Source organism: Phaethon aethereus, assembly GCF_964289735.1.
Source record: "Phaethon aethereus genome assembly, contig: HAP1_SCAFFOLD_108, whole genome shotgun sequence".
NCBI lineage: Eukaryota > Metazoa > Chordata > Aves > Phaethontiformes > Phaethontidae > Phaethon > Phaethon aethereus.
The window spans coordinates 110,157-122,295 of NW_028113960.1; the positions used below are offsets into that span (position 1 = coordinate 110,157).

The window sequence follows — 12,139 nt, forward strand, 5'->3', positions numbered from 1 at the left end:
GATTCTATGATTCCCAGAGGACAAGCAGCTGTGCATAACCTATCACTGCATGGTCTTGGTAAAGGCCAACAGCTTCCTGGGCGGCATTAGGAAAAGCATTGCTGGCAGGTGGAGAGAGGTGACCCTTCACCTCTACTCGGCACTGGTGAGGTGACATCTGGAGTGCTGTGTCCGGTGCTCAGCTCCCCAGTGCAATCAAGGAAACTTGTTGACCCATGCACCATCTCCACTACCACTGGGCACCGAGAGCCTTTAAAACCAGAACCTTTGCTCCCATGGGACCCAGTGGTACCGTGAGCTTAACTCACATCACGGGGAGAACAGACCATTTAATAGACCAGTTCCTTAGACATTTTATTGGCAGCACCTTTGGAGGAAGAGCCCAGCCTTCAGGCACTGCAGCTGGGAGATCCCCTTTGATTGAAGAGCTGCTATCGGACAGGCCACACCTGACACAGTGTTGTGCGAGGGTCAGACACAACTGGATCACACCTCAATCCAAGGAACATAAGCCCAGAAACATTTCTACAAGTAGGATTATCACAAGGGAAAAAAAGTAGACTCCTGGCCTAAGAGAAACTCTGGGAAATGTGGAGAGGAGACGGGCTATTGTCAGGGAAACAGCGTCCATTGGGTGAGTTTCCTGAGGGCATCCTTGAGCTCCTGGTTCCTCATGCTGTAGATGAGGGGGTTCACTGCTGGAGGCACCACCGAGTACAGAACTGCCATCACCAGGTCCAGAGCTGGGGAGGAGATGGAGGGGGGCTTCAGGTAGGCAAAGATGGCAGTGCTGACAAAGAGACAGACCACGGCCAGGTGAGGGAGGCACGTGGAAAAGGCTTTGTGCCGTCCCTGCTCAGAGGGGATCTTCAGCACCGCCCTGAAGATCTGCACGTAGGACAGCAGGATGAAAACAAAACAGACAAATACTAAATAGGCACTGACCACAATCAGCCCAACTTCCCTGAGGTAGGCATCTGAGCAGGAGAGCTTGAGGATCGGGGGGATTTCACAGAAGAACTGGTCCATAGCATTGCCTTGGCAGAGGGGTAGTGAAAATGTGCTGGCTGTGTGCCCCACAGCATTGAGAAACCCACTGCCCCAGGCAGCTGCTGCCATGTGGGCACAAGCTCTGCTGCCCAGGAGGGTCCCGTAGTGCAGGGGTTTGCAGATGGCAACGTAGCGGTCGTAGGCCATGATGGTGAGAAGATAAAACTCTGCCGACATCAAAAAGGCAAACAGAAAGACCTGTGCAGCACACCCTGGGTAGGAGATGGCCCTGGTGTCCCAGAGGGAGTTGGCCATGGCTTTGGGGACAGTGGTGGAGATGCAGCCCAGGTCGAGGAGGGAGAGGTTGAGCAGGAAGAAGTACATGGGGGTGTGGAGGCGGTGGTCGCAGGCTATGGCGGTGATGACGAGGCCGTTGCCCAGGAGGGCAGCCAGGTAGATGCCCAGGAAGAGCCCGAAGTGCAAGAGCTGCAGCTCCCGCGTCTCTGCGAATGCCAGGAGGAGGAAGTGGGTGATGGAGCTGCCGTTGGACATGTGCTTCCCCTTGGGATGCTTATCTGTGGAGCAGGAAAAGGCAGTGCTGAGTTAGGCCAGACTTCTCTGAGCAAAACCTCTTCCATGTCTCCTTGCACCCCCACATTCAGGCTCTCTCTTTTCAGGAAGACCTCTCTGCCGCTGCCTCACTGCAGCTCCTGGTTTTGCTGCCTGAGGGGGCCATTGGGAGCACGGGCTCTGCAATGGGCTCCTGAGGAGCCCTTCTTGCTGTGCAGCAAGACGGAACTAGGGACGCAGGTGACCTCCAGTGAAACGTACTTGTGATATATCAAACCGCTTCTCGGCATTTTCCATTCGCCCAACTGCAGAGCGGAGCTGAGGGGATTTGGTTCTGTCTGGTTGGTTCTAGTTTCTCTTGCCACATTTAGGAGGGCTTTTGGGTGGTTGAAATCCCTGACGTTTCCAATGCCCTCCATGTGAAATCTTGTGGGTCCTGAGCGGCAAAGGGACGGTGCCGTAGTGCAGAGAGAGGAGAGCTGCTCTGCCCGTCTGCCCTGTGCTCAGCTGTGCTGTGCTGGCAGCCTGGAGCTGGGGGATGATCACACTCGGGTGTTCCCCTAACGAGAAACCGCTGGGAGCAGAGGGATCCAGGTTCAACGAGCAGATGGGCAGACCCCTCGCCTTTTCTCAAGCTGCCTGAGGAGGATTGTATCTCTCCCCTCCCAGATGGGGACATGGAGAGATCAGCTGTGCAGCTGCCCAGCAGCACTTCCACAGCCGTAGCACCGCGGTGTCTTCTCCATGGGGATCCCGGGTAGCCCAGAGACAGCGTGGGAGAGCTGAGCCCTTCTGGAGGGCACCCTGCAGCCCAGCAGGCACCCGGGGAAGGAGCTGAATGTTCCACCGTTGTCTAGAGGAGACTTGCTCGCACAGACACGTCTGTACACCAGGGCCCCAAGGGTCGGTGTCTGAACAGGAGCTGACCCTGCCACCCCGACCCCCGTGCCCCGCTCTGACCCTGCAAACCCAAGGCTGAGAACACGGGCAGAACAGGCAGGAGGGGATGGCAGTGAAACACCAAGGGAGGAGGGATGTGCAAATCCGATGGGAATCGGGGCTTTGTCCTTCTCTGGCTGTGGCTGCTGCAGCGGCAGGGCATGCCCGGGACCCCCGGGCTGGGGGGCAGAGGCTCTGCTTAGGCTGGGAAAGGAGACCAGGGAGGAGTCGCTCAGGGGAAGGTGTCTGCGCCCAAGGGACGGCAGGGAGGTGCCCACATCCCCCTCCCCAGCGTTTCTGGCAGCAGCTCCCTCCCTCCCTGCCCGTGTCTCTGCTGCTGGGAGCTCTTCCTGCCTGGAGCATCTCCCCGTCCCCTGCTCAGCTGCCCGTCAGTGCTCACAAATCCCATCCCGCTTGCCCTGTGCTCACCTCTGCCCGCAAACACCTCCCGGGGCAGGGCACTGCCCAGGGCCGTCTCTGCCTGCACAGGGCTGAAGACCAGACCGCAGGACGCCTGATGTGGCTGGGAAGGGGAAGCTGCTGCTGAGCTGATGTCTTCCCGAGAAGTGCCCTTGGAAATGCCATGAAGCAGAAGGGAAGCTGTGAGACTCTCCGACCCTCGCAGCGCTCTCTCGACAGCAGAAGGACCATGCCCTGCCCTGCGGGGGGTGGCTCCTGCCACCCACCGCTTCCCCTGCACAGCTCTGGGGAGCTCCCTGGGCAGGCTGAGACCTGACCCTGCCGGGTGGCAGAGCCCCTGCCCCGGCACACAGCCCTGCTCTGCAGCACGTCCTCCTCCTCCTCCTCCGCACCAGAGAAAAGCCAGGAGAGCTGTCCTGACAGGTCCTGTCAGCTGTGGGTGTGCCAGGCCCAGGAGACACTTCCAGGAACTCCTCTGCACTGCCCTGCAGCCAGAGACTTACCGTGTCCAAGGGCTGTGAGGATTCCTGCCCCAGTGAGCTGTCACCTCTCCTCCCACCCCAGGCTGCCTTTCTCCTCTCTCCCACTCCTCTCCGCTCCCCTCGCTGCCTGCAGGCAGTGCCCCCAGCCCTGCTGCGCTGGGCAGAGGAGCTGCTCCTGGGCAGAGCTGTCTCTCTGCAGCGCTGCCCGCTTGCCACCAGCTCCCTCCACCCCAGCAGCCCGGCCCAGCTCCGCAGCAGAGGACCAGCCCACGGCAGCACTTTCTCTGCCCGCGCTGGGCTCCCTCCGGGTGTCCCTGGGGCTGCAGGGGAACCTGCTGGGAAACAGGCTGAAGCCATCCCTGGGGTGCCCTCCCTCACCTGGGGAGGGACACTTCTCTCCAGCAGCGTCATTCCCCTCTCAGAGACAGAGTCAGGTCAAAGATCACCTCTTCTTGTCCCACCGTGAGACAGGACACCCAGTCAGGCAAAGGGAGGAACCTCCTGTACCTCCTGTACCCATGCAAACCACAGGGGACACTGGAGGTGCCAGAGGTGGCCCAAGACATGTGCAGGTCACTGTAAGCTCTGATGGAGCAATTCAGAGGGACAGGGCAGCGTCTGGGGTCGTCATTTTGGAGGCTGCTGGGGCATGTATTTGGCCAGCTGAAGTGACAGCGGATGGTCACGCTTAGGACAGTGAAGCCTGTTCCTGCTCCGTGTGTCCAGGGCAGCCTGTGGAGGTACTCCTCTGAGCAGCTGGAGTCATTGCCATCGGGAGAGCTAAGTCTCTCGCCCTTCTCCATCAGCTGTATTTACCAGATCTCCATTGACAGTCACGGCAGGTTTGTCACAGACACCCCTACGATGCTGAACCTAATTCACGGGGCTCTTAACTGCCAAACTCATTGCACCAAGGCCAATGCTTGATGAGAGTTTCAGGAGCAAGGGCAGGGCGGAATGCACCACCACACCATCACTTGTTCAGCCTTTGGGAAGACAGGATATTAATAACGGTGACATTCCTGGTGCCAAAGATGGAATTCTCCCCCTCAGCCTCAGCTGAATCCCGTCTCCGTGGGCAGCACCGAAAGGCACAGGCTGAGATGGTTCGGTATGTGGGCAGATGCCTGAGCCTCTCTCAAGACAGCAATGGAGCAATTGCACGACACTACAGGAAATGAAAGGGGGCACTTATTTCATGGATTTGCTGCCCAGGGTAGAAAATACCCCAACAACCATCTCAGAAACACCAAAGGAAGGTACAAAATAAGAACAGCATGGCCAATGGGGAAAGGATTAAGAGGAGTGGGAGATAAAACCCAGCCAGCACCTAAGCCCCCACCCAGTCCTTGCTCACCCGCCCCCCCCAACAGCCAGATGGGGGAGAGAAGGGCAGAAGGATGGCAAAAGTGAAGAAGCTCGTGGGTTGAGATAAAGACAGTTGAACGAGTGAAGCAAAGCTGCACGTGCAAGCCAAGCAAACGAGGAATGAATTCAGTACTTCCCCCTGGCAGGCGGGAGTTCAGCCATTCCCAGGAAAGCAGGGCTGTGTCCTGCCTAAGGGTTACTTGGGGAGACAGAGGCCAGAACCACAAGTGCTGCCCCTTCCCCTTCCTTCCCCTGAGTGTTTTCTTGCACTAAAGGCCACCCCTCAACCTGGAACGAATCCACTACTCCAATCCCCCACCTCAGTATTTGCCACTAAACCGAAGCCCAAACACACAACCCCTTACCCATACTCTTACCCTGTTGACCACCGTAATCCTTTGCCCATACGCCGAGCGTTGAAATGTTGGCCTTCACCCGAGCCCTCGCTGCCGCCCTAAACAACACCCACCCCACAGTGCAAGCCCGTTCGCTAACACTGACCAGGCAGCACAACACCAAAACTACCACAGAAAACTTTGCCTGACCCCAACAGAGAACGGCGAGCTCTAATGTCTAATTGTAAGCTGAACACCCACCCCCCAAAGCCCTCCTTCCCATGCTCTACCCCCTCACCTCGGTCCCCTCTCCTAGCCCTAACTCCAGCTGTTTGGCCCCTTGGGGGCAGGGCAGGGATCGTGAGGTCCCAGGGCGCTGCTGCGGCGTTGAAGAGGAACGTGAGGTTACCCGCGTCTGAGCAGCTCTTAGGCCACAGGGAGGAGATGGGTGGGAGGGCGATGGTGAGGTCGGCTGTGCCGCAGGCTCTCATGGCACAGCAGAAGGCACGTGGCTGTGAGGTCACTTCTGTCTCTGGAGTTGAGAGGCCAGCGGCAGGAACGTGGCTGGGAAGGGGACGGTGAGGTCCCTTCTTTCGGAAGCAGCTGGGGGTCAGCCCTTGAGTCAGGGCTGGGACATGTGCTGTGAGGCTCACAGCTGCCAGTGTCTCTGACAGGCCAGCAGAGGCAGCTGGTGGGCAAGTTGGTTGTGGGACTCCCTTTCCCCGAGGACCTGCGAGGCCCACCCGGGAAGAGGGCTTGGGTAGGGGTGGCCACGTCCTCTCCACACGAGTACCTGCTGGGACGGCAGTGCGCACACGGTGTGGGTGCTGATCCGAGAAGCTGAAAGGCCAGCAGCCGGCGTGTGCCTTGGAAGATCATAGTGAGGTTGTTCTGCCTGGTCAGCTCATGCAGCGAGTCTTGCAGATCCCATCTGTGGAAGGGTTATCCCCTTCTACAAGAATAAATTAAACTAGTCTTTCCCTGGGGACTAGCCTTTACCAAAGTTCTGTGTTCTCCAGAACACAACAGCAATGGTTAGAAGGTGCCGACTGATGTGGTGACAGCGCCCGAAAGCTTTCTTTGCAGAGCATCCAAACAGAAGCAATGACAGTATTTCTACACTCATGTCTCCAGATACGTCACTTGTGAAATAAAACAGTCATGCCACAAAGTGAATTAACAGCCACATTCTCATGAGGATATTAAGCAAAAAGTCATCATGTTTGTGCTAGTAAAAAAACCCATGAAATATTCCTCCAGTACTTATCTCCTAAACAGGACAATCATGCTCAGGGGTTTGTCTGAAAGCACAACGCAAACTCCTGTTCACAGCAAGGTATTTCAATGTGTAGAAAATTGTGAACCTTTTGCTCCTGTGATCACGTTCAGTGTTTTCTTAGAAGGGACGAAATTCGTGCCGTCATTTCTACTGCCCCCAGAAGAGGATGCTCCCGTGTGGATTGGTTGTGGCAGTTTTAGGCAAAGGTAAGGACAGTGCAGTTGGCCTACGGTTACCAGGTGGGAGCTTCCTGCAGACTGCTCATTGCCATCGACTTCCTTCTGCAGCCCAGGAATATGATCTGCAGAACACAGCCTGCAGGCCAAGCTGTACATAGGGCACAGCACAGCTCAGGCCTGGCTTTACTCAGGAACACTCTTACATGGATCCCTAACTCCTGGAGGCACAATGGTTTCTTGGTCAGGATCGCTGAAGTGCCTGAGGAAGACTGGGAAGGTTACGAGTTGTCCTCTGGGCAGCTGGGGGAAGGCACACAGATTTAGACCCTGGTAATCATGGGGGACTTTGAAGACCACGGCCCTCTGCTAGAAGGCCTCAGTTACAGGGAAGGGGGAGGTGATCCCTGACCTGACATGATGAGAATGCCCTCCTGGATAGGTTTTTCGCAAGATGACAAGTCAGGACTGGTGGAGGATGTGGAGGGCCGCTTTGGCTGCAGTGCCAGTGTGTTGGTATAGCAGAAAACGCTGAGCCAAGTCAGCAAGACAAAGTGTAGCAGTGCTGGGGAGACAGGACAGAGGACCTCCACCAACGCTTTGGCAGCGCTCTTCCGAAGGCAGCCCAGGATGACGTTGTCTGTCTTTGCTGCAAAGGTGCAAAGGCAGGAGAAGAGAAGGCTTTGGGGAGACCTAATCACAGCCTTCCCGTTCCTTCTTGGGTATCAGCAAGAACATGGAGCCAGGTTCTGCACTGTCATGCATGATGGGAGAAGGAGGGCCAATGGGCATCAGCTGAAACAAGGGAGGAGAAACTTTTGCCCCATCAAGACAGTCAAGCACTGAAGCAGATTTGCAGAGAGCTCATGTCCTCTCCATCCCTGCAGCTTTTTGAGCCCTAAATGAACAAGCCCCTGAGCAACCTGCTCTGACCCCATAGCTGACCCTGCTGAGAGCAGGAGGATGGCCTAGACACATCCTGAGGTCCCTTTCGGCATGAAGGATTCTGCATTTCCATCCACAACAGGTCTTCTCTTCGTGACGGGAAGCAAAGCACTCGGGTTCCCAGTGACCACTGAAGTCAGCCACAAAGAAGTTGGGTCAGACGACCTGTGAACTTCTTGTCCCACTGCAGGCATTGTTGCTCAGATGCAGGGCTGCTTGGCAGCTCCCCCCGGGCAGTCCTGAGCATTTCCTTCACTTCACGTTTTCTTTCCTTTTTCCCTCTTTTCCTGCTCACAATTTCTTCCCCTTGGCCATCCTTGGACCCTCCCGTGCAAAGAGCCCACCTCTGTTTCCCCTTTCTTGCCTGGCCCTACTTTGGCTTCCTTTGTACCTTCCTTTGGCGCTTCTGAGCGAGTCACCATCGGAATGTGTACCTTGGTCAGCAATATCATCGAACCAGTGCTTCCTTCCCTTATGCGTAGTGTCCTGCAAGTCCTGGTGCTGCTATCTTGTTAGAGGCACATCCTGTCAACAGATTTGGTGGGCCACCTGTACGAACACACTAAAAGGTCTCAAAACAGAGCTTCATCCCTGGGGGAGACCTTGAGAACTCTCGGATTTGGCAGTAGAATCCTCATGAAATTTTACAAGGAGAAGTTGTGAGTCCTTTTCTGGGGGTAGAGGAACCCCAAACATGAGGGCAGGCTGTGACCTGAACAGCTGAGGAGTGACCCTGAGGAGAGAAGGGCCTGGGCGTTACGAGGGGTACCATATGAGTGAGTGGCGCATGCTCAAAGTTAATAAGGCCAACTGCCTACAGGGCTGCATGAGGAGGAGCGTGGCCACCCAGACAAGGGGGTTCTCATCCCCCTCGACTCAGCTCCGGTGTGGCCAGATCTGGGCTCATGTGTCACCTATGTGGGGCTCCCCAGTCTGGAGGAATGGGGAGGAACGGAAGAGGTTCTAGAGGAGATCTGCCCAGGATGGGGTTTGGGGCCTGTGTGGAGAGGCTGAGGGACCTGGGCTGCTTTAGCCTGGGGAAGTGGAGGCTTGGGGCACTACAGAAGTAGCCTACAACATCTTGAAGGGTGCTCTCAGAGGTGGTGGAGCTTTTCTTGGTAGTGGGAAGAGAAAGAGAACTCCAAAAAGTGCAGCTTGGAAGGTTCAGACTGGAGGTGAGGCAGAAGAAACCACAATCAAAGGGCAGCCTTGTGGTGCAAGAGGGCACCCAGAGGGCATCTGGATCAGCCCATGGCTTTGTGTTTCAAGGAATGGCCAGCGAGACCAGAGAGACATCCCTGAAGGTACAGAAATGCTGGGCTGAGAGCCAGGTGGGAAAGCAAGATGGTTGTCTGCAGCCGGAAGGGAAAGAGCTGCAGGCACGGGACAGTGCAGGACAGCCTGCGATGGAGGTGGCCAAGGGCTCTGCATAGACTAAAAGGCTCATCAGACGGAGGGCTTCGTCCCCTTGGCCATGGCCACTGCCTGCACCACGGAGGCCTACCAGAGGAAACCCTCTTTGGAGGCTCTGGACATTTTTTCCCCAGCATGGGGACACCAGGAGGGGTCATAGAATTCTCCTACACTTGGCACTGCTCACCCTCACATCCACCGCCCCCAGGAAGAGCCCCGAGCCACGCCTGAGGGACAGGATCTGTGGTCCCAGGGCCTGGGGGTCAGGGCTTGGCCCTTCTGCTTCGTAAAACAGACCGAGGGTTTCCTCAGCACAACAGCCGCCTGCACAGGGCCTTTGCCTACCTGCCCTCATGGCCTCCAGCCATCTGCTCTAACGAGTCCCTGGGGAGACGTTGTCAGTGATGGCCCTCAGTGGGGCCAATTAATACTTCAAGGTACTCTGAGTGGAGTTTCGGACTTCTTGAGCACTTTCTTCACTCTTCTCTCAGTACCTGAGGATCATGGGCTCAGCACCAAACACACCATGGGGCTCATTAAAACACAGAAAGCCCTAAGAAGCCATGGCTCTTCCTGTAATTTTCTTCAAGTCTTCAAGACTTGTGCAGCTAATTGGAGAGGTTTCATAGTGCAGCCAAGGAAGAAGATTTCAAAGTGCATCTAGTAAAAATTACTTTGTATTTTAAAGGATATTTTCAATTACTTTTCAGTCTGAAGAAGAGGTGATAGAAGCATTCTGCCAGTGGTATTGACCCAGGGTGTCCCCTCAGGAGGGCTGGACAGCTGGGAGAAGCAGTCCCCTAAGACCTGACACTGTATGGACACCTTTGCTCCTCACCGCTCCCCCCTCACCATTTCTGACATCGGCCACATCACCGTCCCTTGCACCAGACTTCTCCACTCATCTCTGCAGCTGGATGTGACAGCTCCATGGCACCATCTCCCCCCGCCCTCCTTAGAGAACTGGCTGCACACAGGCACGGAGGAATTGCTCCTATGTGTAAGGGCAGAAGAGTAAGCGTGATCAGTTCTCATAAACAATGCAACACACTCTGTAACGACGTGCTACGTACAAGCTGCCTCTCAGGAGGTCACCTGTCTACAAGGGGTAATCTCCTGAGAAATGATTTAGGTACGTACGAGAAGAGAGATGTGGACATAATGAAAGAGTTGTCTAAGGAGACACTTAGACTGTTGAAAGACAGGAAAGCTTTTAACTCCCTGAAGCTCAAAGCAGCAGCTGGCAAGCTGAGAGGAATCTGAAGGAAAAAATCCTCGAATCATAGGATATCTCAAATAGGTTCAACAGGACGTTCCCTTTGTGAACCCGTGTTGACTGTTCCTGGTGATGACATTGTCCTTCAAATGCCTTTCAACAACACCCCAAGTCACAGAATCATCGAATACCTTGGGCTGGAGGGCACCCATAAGGATCATCGTGCCAACTCCCTGCTCCTGGCAGGACTACCTAAAACTAAACCAGATGACTAAAAGCATCATCCAGACGCTCCTTGAACTCTGACAGGCTTGGTGCCGTGACCACTTCTCTGGGGGGCCTGTTCCAGTGACCGACCAGCCTCTCAGTGAAGAACCTTTTCCCGATGGCCAGTGTGAACTTCCCCTGATGCAGCCTCCTTCCATTTCCTCGGGTCCTACTGCCAAGGAAAATCCCCATTGTGGATGGGGCATCCACAACTTCTTTGGGCAACCCCTGATGCAGCCTCCTTCCATTTCCTCGGGTCCTACTGCCAAGGAAAATCCCCATTGTGGATGGGGCATCCACAACTTCTTTGGGCAACCTGTTCCAATGTCTCCCTACCCTCACAATGAGGCGGCAGCGCTTTGTGGCCTCCTTTGGTGTTTTGGAGATTGTGTTCATGGCAATTCCTACCTGCGTCTTGTAGAGGCCTGCAGCTCCTCATGCTGTTATCTGCTCAGGCCACACCACTAGCATGGTGAGCCACCCGCACACCAATATGAACAACTGACCAAATGGAGCTTCCATCCAGAGGGACCTTGAGAATCTCAGGGACTGGGCCAACAGGAACCTCTGGAAGTTTACAAGGAGAACTGGCCAGTCTGGCCTCAGGAGGAATAATAAACCTCTACATCAGGGCCAGCTGGGAGCTGACGTGCTGAGCGTGACTCTGAGGAGAAGGGCCTGGAGCTACGAGGGACACCATACGAGCCAGTGGTTGATGCTCACCACGAGCAAGGCCAGCATTAGGATGAGCATGTTCACCCAGACCAGGAACGTTATTATTCCCCTTGGCACAGCACTGCTAGGGACCCCCCCACAGGCGTTCGTCCCTGTATTTTGATAGAGTTGGGATGAGCTGGAGAGTGCCCAGAGGAGACCTGGCAAGGCAGGTTTGGGGCCTTAAGCAGATGCCCTGTGTAGAGCGGCTCAGAGACCTGGTCTTCTTTGGCCCAGTGGTGGAGAGGCTCAGGGCAGTATAGGAGTAGCCTGAGACGGCTTGGAGGGTGGTTTCAGAGGTGGTGGAGCTTTTCTCAAAATTGGGAAACAGCATGAGAAAGAAAAAATGCCACAAATTGCAGCTTGGGAGGTTGAGATTGGACACGAGGAGGAAGCAATGTCACTCCAAGGTCAGTTCTGTGGGACAATAGGCCACACGGAAAGAGTCTGAATTACCCAAACTTGGTATTTCAATGAACAGTCTGCGAGGATGGAGAGATATCAGTAAGGGCAGGCAGACGCTCAGGGGAGACCGGGCTTGGTAAGCAGGGGAGATGCCTCCAGAGTCCTGCCTCAAGGCGCAAAGGCTTGGTAGACCTTGCTGGACGAGCCTAAGGCAAAGAGGACAGAGAGGATCTCTGATCTATCTACACCTGCTCTTACTAAATCCTGCAGTGGCCACACATGATCTTTGGTGCTTTCTTTAGTTCTTTATGGATGCAGTAACAGCTCCTCTTGATGCCCTTGAACCTCTTGCAAGGGTCCCCACTCGGGAAGCTTTGGCTTCCCTAAAACCATCCCTATTTCTAAATTCCTCCTGCAGTCCCTGCATCCAGCTCTTGGCTGCTTTCTTTTTAATATGGAGCTTCTTGATGGGTTCCTTCTTTAGCCAAGTTGGTCTCCTGAAATGTCTCGTTGGTTTTCTGCTTATCGGTCTGGACAGTTCTCGTGCTTTTAGATGCTTTCCGAAAAGCCCAGCTGCACTGAGCTCTGCTGCCCGTGGGTGCTGCTGCCCATGGGACTAC

At 55.3% G+C, this 12,139-nt stretch overlaps 1 protein-coding gene and 1 pseudogene across 2 annotated transcripts in view; both read right to left on the minus strand.

Moving 5' to 3' along the window:
• The window catches only part of LOC309416428 (E3 ubiquitin-protein ligase RBBP6-like), a 97,448-nt pseudogene that overhangs the window by 51,716 nt on the left and 33,593 nt on the right, over nucleotides 1-12,139 (minus strand). The gene's annotated exons all lie outside the window — the stretch shown is intronic.
• LOC309416396 (olfactory receptor 14J1-like) lies at nucleotides 293-1,645 on the minus strand. Its single transcript, XM_082015952.1, has one exon. It carries the CDS (start codon nucleotides 1,540-1,542, stop codon nucleotides 613-615), a length of 930 nt encoding a protein of 309 aa, XP_081872078.1. The 5' UTR covers nucleotides 1,543-1,645; the 3' UTR covers nucleotides 293-612.

Bases quoted from the DNA above. Each gene is read 5' to 3' on its own strand.
- LOC309416396 (XM_082015952.1), bottom strand. From the start codon at position 1,542: ATGTCCAACGGCAGCTCCATCACCCACTTCCTCCTCCTGGCATTCGCA.